Source organism: Parasteatoda tepidariorum, chromosome 6 (genome assembly GCF_043381705.1).
Source record: "Parasteatoda tepidariorum isolate YZ-2023 chromosome 6, CAS_Ptep_4.0, whole genome shotgun sequence".
NCBI lineage: Eukaryota > Metazoa > Arthropoda > Arachnida > Araneae > Theridiidae > Parasteatoda > Parasteatoda tepidariorum.
Window position 1 is genome coordinate 42528711 of NC_092209.1, and position 16323 is coordinate 42545033.

At 29.6% G+C, this 16323-nt stretch overlaps 1 protein-coding gene across 1 annotated transcript in view; it reads right to left on the reverse strand.

The window, feature by feature from the left end:
* The window catches only part of LOC107440889 (uncharacterized transmembrane protein DDB_G0289901), a 113936-nt gene extending 98472 nt beyond the window's left edge, over positions 1-15464 (reverse strand). The window contains exons 1-3 of the mRNA XM_071182269.1: positions 15321-15464; positions 8383-8407; positions 4168-4203 (exon numbers count right to left, since the gene is read on the reverse strand). Of these exons, the coding sequence (XP_071038370.1) occupies positions 4168-4203; positions 8383-8395 (49 nt within the window). The 5' untranslated portion in view covers positions 8396-8407; positions 15321-15464. The remainder of the gene's footprint in view (positions 1-4167; positions 4204-8382; positions 8408-15320) is intronic.
* Between the last annotated feature and the right edge of the window lie 859 nt (positions 15465-16323).

Below are 16323 nucleotides of genomic sequence, written 5' to 3' on the forward strand. Positions count from 1 at the left end.
GCACTTTCGTGTGCCGCCAAATTCTTAAAATGTGCCGACAAATATTAGAAGCGATACAGTAAAAATTATAATGCTTTTTTTTTATTACGAGTACAGTTTAAATTAAAGAAAAATGATTAAAAATATTGATTAAAGGCTCTATATATAGTTTTACTACTACCANTGAAACATAAGATATATATATATATATATATATATAATACATAATTTTTCCTCGCTTTAACCGCGCGAACATCTTTGTCGGCGATTGTCTTGTCTCTGACAATCTTAAAATAAGTTAAAAAAAGTTAAAATAAGAAGGAAGTGTTTAAATTGTCTTTGGCACGCAATTTTAAAAAATGTTAAAATACGTAGGAAATTTATTGACTATTAAAATAATTAACAGACGCTAAAACAAGCTAAATATTAACTTTTCAACGGAAATAAAAGCTAATCATTAAAGTAAGCTATGCAGTTAATCGTTATAAAAGCAAATTAACAAAGGATAACTAACAAAAAAATAAGCTAACGATTAATAATTGGCACAAAAAAAGCTAATTAACAAGAAATCACAAAAAAATAATAATTAATGTTAAAAAAAAACGAACAGTTAATAATTATAAGAAAACAAGCTAACAATTAATAACTAGCAAGAAAAAAATAAATAACTGTTACTAAATAAAAATTAATCGAAAGAAATAATTAATCCCTTAATAAACGTGCTTTTGTAGTACGTATTATTTTATTTCACATTCAAAATTATTATCACAGTCTATTTAACACTGTGTATTATAGGTAAGTAAACAACTTTTAAACTATTTTTTTTCATTGTGTGCCGCCGAATTTCGAAATTGTTAAAAGTATGCCACCACAAAAAAAAGGTTGAGAATCACTGCAGTAGGATAACACTATGACAGAACTGACATACACCGATAATTATTTAAGGTGATAGGAGGGTAATAATACAATAATTGCATCATAGATATTTTAGGTCTGGCTTCATGAAATAAACTTTTCACTGCATTTTGTAAAAAATTCCGGATCAAGTTCCGGTTTGAAGTACCGGAACTTCGGAATGCATCATCCATAAAATCCAATTTATTTTAAAATTCATTTTAGCCGTAAAATATTATACCGTAATTCTACAGTAATGTTTATTTAATTGAATGATTTGTGATAATTGACTGTAATGGGCACAGACCCGATACTTAACATACCTAAATAGTAATACAAAAATTAAGTAGAGAAACTGTTTTGAAAAAAAAGGAAAAAAAAAAAAACAGTGTTTCATTTTGAGTTGTTCAGTTCTAGCACTTATGATTATAGCCAGTAACGTCAGTTACTACATTGCACAAAAAATAAAGATTTTGAGCACGTTTTGATCTATACTCTGTTTACGAGTTAAGAAAAAAACCATTATCCATATGGAGAAAGCCTGTTTGCATCCAAGTGTTCGCCAAATGGATGCCAAGCTTCCAGCACGAACGTATATTGACAACGTTAACTCTTGAAACGACGATGTACAGCCTTGTTTTTGCTTGATTTCTTAAATCCTATGAAATGAGGGACACAAAACTTATTGAATAATCAATTAACAAGTAATAATAACTAATAAAAATGATATCTAAAAATCGCGACAAATATATGTCTTCCTGTTCGCCTTTAAAGAAACTGATGAAAGAATGATAAACATTGTTCCTATGCAGACGATTTTCTTCTACAGTGAAAAAAAAATTAAAATTCCTATCTCGTATTTTATTTATTAAGAGCATGTCAGTATAAGACGGACGTGTCATTTTTAGAGGTCCAATCAAATCCAATGCTCTTGCAACGTCATGAAGTTGTTTCCTTTCCAGATTGAACGTTCTTCTTATTTATTGAAAGATGTCGCCAAGTCTAAAAGAACGAATCTAGACTTTGAAACTATAACCTTTTTTTTAATAATTCTACTATATATATCGTAAAACATAGCACAAACAAAATTTCTGCCTGACTTGTTTAACGTTTAAAAGATTTTATATTATTTTGAAAGAATATTTGTATAACTTGATAAGAAATAAAACTTTCGCGGATGATTACTTTAATCTTATATTGCAATGGTTTTTTCTCAACTTGCAACGGAGTATAATCATCTGATTTTCACATACTAAGAACCAATCTTTGGGGGCTTAACCTTAAATATATTAATTCATAAGGGCTGGCAATGTATTGAGTTTGAAAGTGAGACACGCATATTTGATCATTAGATCAAAAATTATTACTTTTTGATCGCACTATTCAACAGTTCTTAGTCGCAATTATTCGGAAGAGTATACTAAAGTTTTGGTTTAAATTATAGTATAAAGTACTGGCATTCTGAGTGCAACATCAGTAAAATCCATTTTACTGTTAAACTTAATAGCGTAATTTTTACTGTAACATTTAATTCATTACAGAGATTTAGAGATTTTTCCGTAAAAATTACGGTATATATGATTTTTTGTTCGGTCAAACTTTACGGTAAAAATGGATTTTATGCTAAAAAGTGCTGAATGACTGTACTTATTGCAGCAGTTTTTCACAGTACACTTTTAAACTTAGGTAAAACGCTATTACTTTTTCATAACAGTTGCTTTAGAATCACCTAGTTTTGAAGCATAACCCAATGTGTTGAATATTGGGTAAGTGTTTCAGTTTTCCCTGTGCCGGGAAAGGTTTTTTCGATTCTTTGTTCACGACAGGAAATAGCAATTCGTAGTTCTTTGCTCAATCACAAAAAAATGTACGAACATGTCGAATTGTATATATTGAGTTACTAAATCTAAGATATAATATTTATACAGCTATTGTTCAGTACAAAAAAAGGACAACCCTGAATAGCTTTTGATCTAATAATCGGATTTTCGCGTTCTTGGACTCAATCTTCATTGCTCGAGAGGGTGACAGCAAATATGCTAATTAATAAGTGCAGACGATATTTTAAGTTACAAAATCAGACACAAAAACGTCATCTGTCTATATAAACATACCTTTTTTTCGACGAATTCAGATTTCTGACTCCCAAAATATAGGGGGTAGCCGAAATCTGGGAAATATAGTCCCAATAGTTTGGTTAGGAGAACGCTCCAAATTTTGGACCCTTTAATGTTAATTTTACTTCTTGCGTATTTCTTTATATCTCGAGAACTTCTTAAGCAAATTGAAATATTTTTGTACTCAATTGTAAAATTCGTTTATCCAAAGATAATTCCACGCAGAAAAAAATTTTTTTTTTAGTAAATATCTATTATTTTCCTTTGGTTTAATAATAAAATGATCAAAAGAATTTTGAAGGTACACAGTTCTTAGCATAATTTTAAATGTTAAAATTTTGCATAGCAAATTACAAAATTTGAGCAAAATCGGCCGAATATTTCCTGAGAAATCGGAATTATAAGTATCTGACTATTTTGAAGTTCAATTCCTCAAAAACTATTCGGACTGATTTTGCTCAAATTTTATATTTTGCCACGTAAAATTAAGTAGTTTAATATCATGCAAAAAATTTTATACCTTACAATTCAAACCTTTTTCGAGTGTTATTTAATAAAATAATAAATATTTACTGAAAAAATATTTTTGAATGAAATTATCTTTGAATTAACGAATTTTATAATTCTGTGCAAAAAGTTTTCAATTCGCTTAAATTCTCGAGATATGGCGAAATACGCAAAACGTAAAATTAACATTAAAGGGTCAAAATTTTGCATCGCTCTCCTGACCAAGCGATGGGGACCATATTTTCCAGATTACCCTATATTTGAGGAGGTCAGAAATCCGAATCCGTCGATAAAAATGTACGTTTATTCAGAGAATGTACGTTTTTGTGACTGATTTCGTAATTATGGTAAAAACATGGTCTGTACTTATTAATCAGCATTTTTGATGTCACCCCCTCGAGCCATTAAGATTGCGTCCTAGAACGTGAAGATCCCATCATTATATAAAAAGTTATTCAGAGTGGCCCGTTTTTTTACGCATTGTACTAACAAAGTAATTTGTAACAATTAATAAAATGTAATGAAAAATATTTATTTCAGCTGTTATGAAAAGTTAATCATGTTTTTCAGATTAATCGCATTTTTATCTGCTGTTAATCATATTTTTCATTACACTTCTTAAACATATTATTAGTTTTGAAATGTAAGTAAATTGATAAATATATCTTACAAAACAAATCTTTGACCACTTTGGGGAGAGTTGCAGCTGGAAATAAATAAATATATCATTGAAACATGATACGTTACATTTCAATTCATCAACCTACTTGATTCCCCCTTTTAAACACGATATTCAAATCTGTATTACTAATTTAAACTATTGCATTCTTTAGTTAAATATCCTTTGCTTCATATATTTCTGAAAAACTCTCATATTTTAAAAAGAAATAACTTGATAATGGTATTTTGAATTTATTTGTAAGAGATCTTCTCTTTAATCGTCTTATTCAACGAGTTTTGTAAATGACTACAAAGATTCAAGAAAGATGAAAGATGTAAGTATCTAACGTAAGGATGCAAGGATTCATTTTGTTATTTATGGAAGTTCTGGAAGTTTCGAGAGCATTCCATTACGACAATTCTCTTTTCATTTTTATCTATACCGTTTGTTCTAATAATGACCGAGTTTTTGAGAAACCAGTTCAAAAAGTATCAAGAGTTAACTGAGATAGAATAAACTGTTTACAGGACTCTGCTAAGGAAGTAAGAGGATTTGTTCTCACTCAATTTAAAAATTACTTACAAAATTTAACAACAGATGGCATTGCTAGATACAACTCAAAGATGTAAATATCTAATGAAGGGGTTTATTTCATTATTTATGGGTCTTCTAATGGTTTCGAGAGTATCCCATAACAGCAATTCTCTTTTCGTATTTAGTCATAACGTTTGTTCTAAAAATGACCGAGTTTTTAAGAAATCAGTTAAAAAATATAAAGAGTTCAATGAGACGGAATTGAAGTGTTTCCAAGGTTCTGTTCTGGAAATAAGTTGATTTGTCCTCTTCTAATTTAAAAATTAGTTACGAAGTTTGTTAATAGATGTCACTGCTAAAGTATTAATTATAAAGTTACAAAGAAATTTTATGCTGCATGTTAGAAAATTTTAGCTGAAATATTAGCACAATACTATTTTGAAAACACTGTTTTATACAGTCTCTTACAATGAAATCGGTTAACAAGTTTTGTAATTAAATTTTAAACTTAGTAATAATTAATTCTTCGGTCGGTTTAGGAAAACAGAGGAAACGATTCATTTCTATGTTCTTTTATCTTTTTAATCTTTAATTTTTTAATTGAAGACAATTCATTAAATATTAAAATTTAAAAAATTAATCCTAATTAAATAAGTTTGATTTTTTTATTAATTCAGTCATTTTGGGAACAGCCGATATATGAGATAGGATGTTTCAAGTTAAAACTTTAGTTAACTTTTCTTTGAAATGATAAAAGTGTTCCAATGTAGATAAATTTGATGAAAAATTTTTTAAATAATATTTTGCTATTTTTCAAGATAAATATTCCATTGTTAAAAGTAATCTTTAGTAAAATAGTCATGAAATAACTTTCTTAGAAAAGTTCATTTAACTCTGTAAGCTGCCTAAAATGCTATGTAAGATGTTTGCACGAATTAGAATATTTTCCGGCAAGCTTAGAAAATATGTCAAAAGAATATCTGGAAATAAAGCTTTAAAATGATGCAAAAAAAAACTTGAAATTGTCTTCTATTTAAGACTATTTTATGTTACTTAATTGTTAATTTATCAATTTATATTAAGACAGAAGTTTTTCTCTACGTTTAAACCTTTAGATATCTCTTCAAGTCTAATATTTTTAGAAAGCTTTCACAAATGAAGATTTGCTAATTTAATAAACATAAAAACTATACATTACGATCAATGTATTCTGCAAAAAAGTAGAAAAAAAATAGTTCATGTTAATTAAAATGCACAAAGGAAACTAATAAATTTATTTGATCAATTGTCAAATTTTCTTTATGAAAAAATGAAACAACAATTATTGAGCGTGGAAGATATTGAGCTGTGGTATACTTTTCTTTGAAAATGTATATCGAAAATTTTTTTATTATATATATATATATATTTTGNTATATATATAAAATTTAATGCCGGATTGTAACAGTTCATTGAATCACTGTAGCACTAACTGCGGCTGCATGATGTAGACGCAGTACTGTGAGCCACAGCACAGACATACGTCGTACACAGTGGTCTTCCCTCTGAGTAGTGCTGCGTGGTCGCATAGAACCCGGTTTTCTTAAAGTAGTGCCTACCCTTGACCACTGCTGCCAACAATCATGCACACTGAGGCGTGGTGACTCAGAAGATAGAGCGTTTGCCTTCCAATGTGGTGAACTGGGTTCAAATCCCAGCAATGGCTGGTCGATACGAATTCCGCACATGACCACACTGCTGGCATAAAATATCCTCAGTGGTAGACGGATCATATGTTAGAGTCCCCTCGCCTTTGGGCTATCCGAGGAAGGCTTTCGTGGTTTTCTTCTCCAAGTAGCGCAAATGCGGGTTAGTTCCATCAAAATGCCCTCCACTTTGGCAAATTTCTCCTAATACTTGATCCATCAGTTCCCTTGTTTTCTGGATTGGATTTTTAAAAAAAAGCAACGGAGTTGAACATTGGTAATCTTAAACTCGAAATTGGGTCGACTGTTCAAAGATGGTCATAAAATAAAATAAAATCATGCAGAAAAAAATCCACCTTCTTACAGCCGCATTTCACAGCCACGTTCTAAGACAATGAGCTGTTAACAATGGCTTCTTCATAAAGGCATTCTTGACTAACAGCAACTCACTTTGTCATAATTTAACGAAAAATAACGCTTACGAACTGTCGATCGCGTATTTAGGGCAGCCCTGATTTATATGTTCACAGTAGTGCTACTAGCGTCAAACTTGAATGACGTCTTCTTTTAGTTGTATAAACAAACCTACTGAATTTAGTTTATCTAGCACAACTCCTTTTTGGTGATGAGATTTTGTTTCTTAAGCGTGTGTATATATATTATTCATTTTAGCCGTTAATTAGCAGCATGCCAACTGGTAAAGATAAGTTGTACTCAACATTCAATTTGTTATGTTTAACAACGTTTAATTTGGTAGCTGAACATTTTTAAGAAACCCGCACTGTTCTCCACACTCTGTGAGAACTTGAAATTAAAAGGCTCCTCTTTCATTTCTTTTGCTGGTGGAGAAAAATGAGGAACACCAGTCTTCATTTTTGCAGAGATAAACACAGCAAACAGAACATATTTTTAATTTCAGAATATAGATATCAAAACAAAATGTTTATTTTCTAACAACAAAATGCATACCAAATTATTTCGACTCTTCAAATTTTATAACATCCTGTAAAATTTCTTCAAGCTGAAGGCAATGTTTTTTTAAAATTTTTTTGTTAGAGGTGGCTGTAATTTTGGGTAATGACCCGGAAAATTAAAAAAAAAAAATAATTTAAAGAATACCAAGCAAGCGTATATCGGAAAATGTGATTATACTCATCATGTATCACCTTATTTACTAAACGAATTGGTTGCTATTAATAATGGCCTATTAAATTGTAATAATAATGTGGAAAGAATGTGTAGAACATAACCTGATTTGCACTTACTGCCTGTTATTTTCAACACTGTTGTTTTTTTATCAAGCAGTTCAGTTGCATAGTCTGTGAAAACATCTCTCACTTCGCTGGTAGAGAACTGTGTAAGTTCAAATCTGGTATGTGACAATTGTGGGTTGTGAGGTCGTGTTAAATCTCGTTTTGAATCGTGGGTGAAAGCCACTCGTTTGTTGTTGTGAGAGAGGGCTACCATTTCAGGCACTGTTCATATCGTCTGACCGGGATAAAATTACATGCCATTTCTTTCATGGGTGTTAAAAGATAAGGCCCTAAAAATCAGGGCTTCGGGCTTAGCCACAGTTGTGTGCTGTGTTTGTTTTTTAGGGTAAAGGGCCATTTACCAGTAAACAATTGTTTGATACTCCTTACGCTGATGTTTCACTTTAAAGGTTGAGGGTCATTGACGGGGTTTTTCCACCCTGGCATTTTTCTAAATCTAAGAGGGAAATTCGTAATATCATCCAGGCAAAATAAATAAAATGAAATAAAATATTAGGTAATAATATTCTCGCAAAAAACGCAGGTTTGAATTCCATACCTTCATACCTTTCTCAGCCTGAAAAAGAAATGGAACTATCCATTCCCATAAGAAGGAAACTTGTATTTGAAGTCAAAATTCGTCACTGATTTCTGACTAATGAGCTCATATTTTAGAAATAATAACAACATAAATTTTAAAGAATAATCAATCACAGAATAGAGGAAAGGACGAAAAACATTTCTTTGTATACTTACTGCCTTCATCCTGCTGTGAAACTGTAAAAAAAAAACACATCAATATTAGTGTATGTTATTATTAATTAAGAAAAGCATGTGTTATTAATTTCAAATAAATATCCATCGCTTATTTATTTAAATTTATGAAGAACTCTTTCTTTCATCAGTTCATTACCAATTTCGTTTTCTTGAAATATAATATTAGTTTATGATTTTATATACCAAGAAATTTTCGAAAGATAGTTTATTTTATTTTATTTTTTTCATTTGTTAAAGTGTAAAATATAATACATTATATTAATTAAGGGGTCATTAAAAATTGTCGGGTTGTTAAAAAGTTTTTCATGTAACACATCAGCAGATTTTTTTTGTGTCGTTTATTTTATTTATGTTTTTTATAGCACATTGTTAGAATCTTCATTGTAAAACTACGATAAGATAACCGACAGCAGTCAGTTCATCTTACTAATCGTAATGTTAAAGTTTTGATTTTTACGGTTTTGAAACCGTTTACAGCTGGTAGGATTAAAAAACCCTTAATACAAAACTACACTGTTTTGTAACCATTTACAAGTAGTATGGTTTTAAAACCATGAAAAAAAATTTAATTGGGCTGGGCGTTAGGTAAAGTTAGACTTTCTGCTAAGTAATGGACATCAGAGGGGTGAGTTGTATTTTGTCAAATATGCAGAGGAATGTAGCTGTCGTGAGAAATGGAGAAACTAGAATTTTTTATTTACGCAATTCTGCGGTGCTGCCATCTATACGTGAATAAGAGTTTCATATTATACTTGTCCGGAGATAGCGATTGAGGAGTGCAAGGGCTGGAAACTCTCCATGTGTTAAGGGAATTGAATAATTATTGTGGTGACAATGCTGTGATTCGAACCCCATTCAACCGACCAAGAAATTGACAAATTAGCCCTCTCGACAATAGTATGCATCCAAAGTGGCTTTATAAGGCGCAATATGGTATTATTGGCTCAAAAAATTTCTGGCTGCTTAACCGTATTTGGTAAAAACAGTCAATAAACCATTTTTTCACAGTTAACAGTTTAAATACCATCTTTTCATGGTATTTTTTACTATTTTGGTTGAAAATGGTAAAATAACAATTAAATACGCTGTTATTTAGCAATTTTATTCTAAGAAACTTCTATCAATATGGGCATTAAAAAAGCGCACAAAAATAGAGTTATAAAAATAGCGCAAGGATAATGAAAAATTTGTTAAAAGTTCAAAGTTTAAGGGAAAAAATGGAAAATTCTTGTTGCATGGCTATCAAATATGCTATTACAGACCGGAACATATTTATGTTCCGGTCAGTAAAAAAATAAAATGTAGCACAAACTTTCTATACAGAATTTCAAGCACTTTAAATGTTGTCACACAGTTACAAAAAATTTTTATCAATCGAGTATATTTAGCTCTCTTGGAATACACCAAATATTGCATTTATTTTTGAGAGTCAAAAATGTAGCTTTTGAATTTTTTAAAAACATTAGCATAAAACAAATTTTGTTCATCAGGTTCGAAAATGCAAAATTTAGAATGTAAAACAACAGTGCAGAAATTACATAAGAAACTGGGAACCTCATCCCTGATTGCTGTGCTCTTCAACAGCTGGAAGTGCTTTTACAGTTTCTTTCGAACTGGTCAGAATTCTGAGCGTGCTTCACTCAGTGATTGCATACTACATCCTGTAGTCTAATTTTGTAGGTTGATATACTTTTCAAAATTAACTTCTGAAATTATGCAACATATACAAGACATTATGAAACCTTTAATTTATAAAATTATTTATATACATTAAGATTTGATTTACGCAGGATGTTTCATAAAGACTACTCTTAATATGTTTCTTCAGAATCCTTGTCGCAAATTATTTAAGCGAAGGAAAAACTACTAACAATTGACAAATTTCTTAATTGAATGTAAATAAATTATTAAAAAATAAATAAATAATGTCTTATAATTTTGTTCCACACAGTTTGACAATTTTGTTTCTAAATTTCATAGGTTGACTGGGAACAGTTCTACACGAAACTTTTAATAAGAGTAACTATATTTACTTTTTATTTATTGTAAAACGGTTAATAAGTTAAGATACCGATTTAATTATATTTATTATCAAATGTTGCGTAATAAGGAAATAACATATGACTGATTTCATGATAAAGAGACACCACTTTCAGTTAGAAGATTTTAATCTGGAATAATAATCAAAATCTAAAAAGCAACAAAAGCAAAGAAATACAAATAAATATTGCAGATAAATATATTTAAATTAGGTTTAAGGAACTGAACTAAAACAAATAAAAATGCGACACTAAATTAATTTATATACATGAGCTGGACTAAAATACTTGAGCACGAGTGAAGCTATCCGAAACGAACTGTTAAATTCATTCCAGAGGGTAGGGCCATCTAGTATTAAATATCTTTATTGGGATGAGCATGTTTTAAATAATTTCACTGTGAATCTTTCCAAAAGCTTTCAAAAATACAATAATCATTTTGCTAATAAATATAATAATTGTTTGTTATCAGTAATTATAATTATTTGCAATAATAATTATAGCTAATTTGGACTGAGTCTTGACATGGGACAAAACGAAAAATCATTTAAATATTTTTATACTTTCTATGTGTTATCCGGGCCAACTAGATGTATAGTCGTCAGAGACCGACTCTTTTGTCAAAAAGGTTCTGGATTCGAATCCCGAACAAGGCATGCAAGTTCTTTCCTTCTCTTCTCTGTATTATTTGTCCTTCTTACTGCGGGAGCAAAATTGCCCAACTTATATGGGTGCCCTTGAAAAAGGGGTCAACAAATCTGTCTTTCTGCTACCCGAATAACCAATGTCAATATCAGAGTGAAAAAATATGTGCTGCCCGTTTGTTAACGTGAAAAGATTGCTCATCTGATCATATTGCATATTCATATTAAATATATTTACTTACGGCAATGTATTTAAGGGGACTTGTAAAATTAACATTAAAAAGATCGTTTGATTTCATAGAAAATACTTTTTACTATTTTTGCTCTTATCATTGCTATAAAGTACAATTTTAAAAATACAATTTTGACTGTACAACATGATATTAGGCAATAATAATTCTTTTCTATAAACTATCAGCAAAAAATTAAAATTTAGCAAAATAAAAAGAAGATTTTTGAGAGTGTGAGTTATTTTTATAGTTTGTATATCCTACAATCACGATTTAGTTATGAAAAGCGAATATTTTCGAATCTCGATTCGTGCGTATTTTCAAAAATAAACTCGAATTTCTGCACTTTTTATTAATTGTCTAATATTCGATTTTTTTTTTCAACTACTAAAATAATTAGAAAGTTGCTTTCCCCACCCCCCTTTAAATGGAGAATAAATTTTTGTTGGATAACTTGTCACAGTTCGACAAGTTATGAATATAAATATTTGCAAAAAGGCTAACCATTTCAGACTTCCTGTTCGCGTAACTCTTTGCAACGCCTTGTGAATTCTTTGTGTAAACAACCCCGGATGATTTATGTAAAACAATATTAATGCAGAACCTCGATTGTTCGAATACTTCTGAACTAAAGTCTTTTAAGAAGTGGGTTTTCTTTTACCATGCTCATTTAGTTCTTTTTTTTTCACTTCTCTCAATTTTATGTAAGTAACAAATAAGCATTTTAATCTGTGAAATTGGTAATTAATCCGTAAAGTTGGTTGCTTTGTTTTTTCTAAAGAAATAAAATTATATAAAACAATAAAAAAATAAAGAAATAAACATTAAATATACAGTTTTTTTTTTCCATTCATTTCTACTAGATAGAAATTTTTTTAATATCTTAATGTTAATTGAATCAGGAGAAAGTTTTCTAAAGCTTGTAAAAGAATATAAATGAAATAAAATCAGCTTCTAAAATTAATAAAACCAGCAAACGATCCAGAATTAGGCACTTCTACAGCAATAGTGCAACAGAATTTCAAAACAAAATGTCTACACTTATAATAATATTTATACTCATTTGACACAAAATATATTTAATAATTTTCCATTTTAAAATAAAATTGAAATATTGTGTAGCATTGTTTTCTGTATGGAGCTGAATATTGGAACCTTCGCAAAACAGAAACAGAAAACTGGGATCATTCCAGAACTAAGAATAAGAATTATTAATAAGAATTATTTAAAAAACGTTTGACCCAAAACTGCTTCAAGTAAAAATCTACTAACAAAGGCAAACCCATCCATTAGGAAATATTTAGAGAAGATGGAGATGGACTGAAAATACCCTTCGTTTAAAATGGGATAGCCTGTTAGCATAGCACTTGCTTGGGCATTCGTCGGAAAATGTAAAAGAGTAGGGCCGAGACTTATTTGGCAAGGGTACATGTATCAAGATCTGTGCAAAGCTAGACTAATGGATAGGCTGAAGCAAAAGGACTAAATCAGTGTCTGAGAAAGGAAACTTCAGACCTTATGTGCAAGCTTGCACGAAAAGGATAAGTTAGGTTAAGTAGGAATATTGTTTTTTTTTAAAAAAAATAAAAACTAAATTTTCATAATGAATTGATTGAAAAAAAAATAAAAAACAATGTTACTTTTACAATCCAAATATTTCAATTATTCATAAGTAAGTCGTGTCCCAATTACTTTGGATAATCGCGGCCCTGTATATTGCATCTTAATAGTGTCCGTAATTAAAATAGTTGCACTGTTTATTATGATTTTAAAAATTATAAATAAAATATGCAGAATGCTGCATTTGATTGAAGTTTCCGTACCTTAATGCTCTCAGCTTCTTTAAGCTGAAAGTTTTCTGCTGGTAAATCTTAGTATAATTTTATCGACTGGCTCATCGTTTAGAGGATTGATATAAACCAGCAATTGTAAGTTACACTGAGGCTTTAACTTCCTGTTAAAAGCTCATATATTGCTTATCCAATCTTAAATTACACATGCAACCCAAATTTATATCATTTCCTCAATGCATTTTGCAGGTTTTGAAGACAAAACTAATAGATTGATTATTATTTTGAATGACTGTTTTTTGGTTGAAATACAATGCAAAAGAAGTTTAAAAAATAATCATTACGGTAACTAGCTACAAAATATCTAAAATCAATTCATTTTACTGAAGAAAAACTAAGAAACAAATTCCAAAGTCAAATCAACATTGTAAATTTAGTCATTTTTAAAAGCGCCTTGCTTTTATGATGAAGTAGAAGACAATGTTTAAAATACAAGCCGTTGTAAGTAATGTATAAATAACTTCTCGTTACCGACAATAGTACTTGTTTATGCTTGTGCCGAAATAATTGTGCCGCTTTTGGAACATGACCATTTTCCCATCTAATCTTTAATTTACTATTAAAATATTTATAAGTAGTGGTGGAGTAAAATTCTTTTAATTTCAATTCATTAAAAAATTAATACCCTATCTTTGATATAACAAAAAAAAAAATATTTTCCAAAATTACGGAAAACCCGTTGTAGAATTCTTACGGAAATCGCATTAATTACCATAATAAAAGTAGTACGTATTTCCGTCAGTACTACACAATAGTTAAACGTCATCTGTGAATATCGATTTTCTACGGTTTCCAAATTTCCTATTAACCTTTTCTTCTTTAACTTTGCTTTTTAGCAAATAACTTAATTTCTTTTATTTCAAATTATGCATATTATCAATATTATAGTCAATAGTTTAATTAGTGTCAATAATGATATGGTAATTTATTACGGCTCCTCAAAATAAATAAATTTTTTTCTGCCATTATTTTTGCTTTCTAGCAAATAATTTTTTTTTATATCAATTAACATATTACCAACATTAATTCAGTATCATTGCCGTCAATGATAGTATGACAATTTCTTACGGTTCTTCCAGACAACTGAATCTTTACTCAATTACTTTTGCTTTCTCGTACAGAAATTATTTCTTTTATTTCAATATGCATGTATTACCTAACTTAATTAAGCATCATTGGCGTCAATAATGATATGGCGATATTTTACATTTGTCCTAAACGAATTAGCACCACATTTCCATTAATGTAGCCTTTAAATACATAAATATTTTTTCTCTATTCAATTACCTTTGATTTTAATTAAATATTTTAATATTTTTCTAGAAACACGTTTTTAAAGAATTATTATAAATAAAAAAACGCAAGTCGTATCAGACATCTTTAACAGCATAAATTTCATAACGTAGACCAAGCGTGCTGCCACGTAACGTTGTTCATTGAATTTATCTGACATAGTGAATATTAAATAATTAAATATTTAAATGCGTGCAATAAACTATTTTTTGATGAAATAGAACTATAAGTTAGAAATTATCACTGATGTTATCTTTAAAGTATTTGAAAATTTGTATCGCCTATAGTTAAATTTTAAACAATGGCTAACGCTTAACTAATCAGAAAATTCTATTTCGTTTTTCATTCATCTCGCTTGAACGGTTTGTCGTAGAAAGTTCTACTGTCGACAGTGACATTCCTCGTGCTTCGAACTATCTGCATGCCAACTTTTAGAGCTTTCGATCGGATAGTTTAGGAGTCTTTAAAAGACACATACACTAACTTATCCCCACATTCCAGACAGACATTAATTTTTATATATATATATTTTTAATATATGTAGATTTTCGTGATAGATGATATATAATGCTAATAAATCCAGAAACATTATTAAACTCGTGTTGATGAGTGGTTGTGCTTATCCATGGACATTATTTTGTCAAGTTAAAAAATAAATTAATAGTTAAAATAGCATTTTTAAACTCTACTCTAGAAATTTAAGCATTTCCAAACGAAATAATAACTTATTTTAAATATAGAAGGGAATTATACATTAATATAAGATTGCACTAGTACATATGATATATTATGTTATTCTAATAGGGGAAGTAATGATTTTAATTAAAAAAAAATTTTAATTTAAAATTCAAACTTACCTTCAATAAAATTAAGTAGTACCCCTATTACGGGTAAGAAAATGTAAGTCGTCTTCATTTTTCTGACGACTACTAAAAATGCACATAACTTTTAACGCTTGACCTATTTGTAGACTCTGAATGGCTTAAAGTCACGACGACTATACTGATACAACAGTTAATAAGCTTCTTATATTAATCGTCATATTTTGTAAGTCATCAGATCTTGGACCGCCTATCAGTATGAAGATTTTGCTGAAGTGTCATAGTTAGTGATGGCTGGATTAAACTTAAATCAACATTGAACGCAAAGGGCCCAAAAGTTGGAATTAGATTTTATTAGTCACGTGTGCTGCGGTCAATTTTTGAAGTTATTAAACATATTTGTTAGCCTTATTGATTATTGTTATATCTGTGATCTTAATTCTTCCAATTGAATACATTTAAGATTTATTGTATTAATGGCATCGATAAAAAACAAATTTTTTTGCCGTCTCTTCTGAGTAAAACATTGTTTGATACAAAATTAGAAATTGTCTTATTGTTAAGAACCATATTTTATAATATGCACTTTTTCTTCAAACATTTGCGGAGATTGTTTTCGCATTAAGCTAAAAACATATGTTTTGGATCTAGCGTTTTCAATCTTATTCACTTTATGGAAAGATTTCACAACTATCAAAATTAAAGATATTTTATAAATAGTAATTTTACTTCCAAAATGCGAATGGTAAAACTCAATCTAGTAAAATTTCTAAAACATATCTTTGTCTGTTTTAAACATATTTTAAGACGATGAAAAATAATTAAATGAATTGGCTAGAAGTTTTGCAAGGGTGGGCTGTAGCCCCAATTCTTTAGAGCTTCTGGTTACTAAGAAATACTTCCGCAGAGAAAAATCCTAAATTATGATGAATTGTCAGATTCTTCTTTCTCACAACTATGTAGAAACTCATGACGCTAATTGACAATCCAACGGCCTTTAACATCTCGCTCTCTTATTTTAGAGATTTTCCTCTTGGCT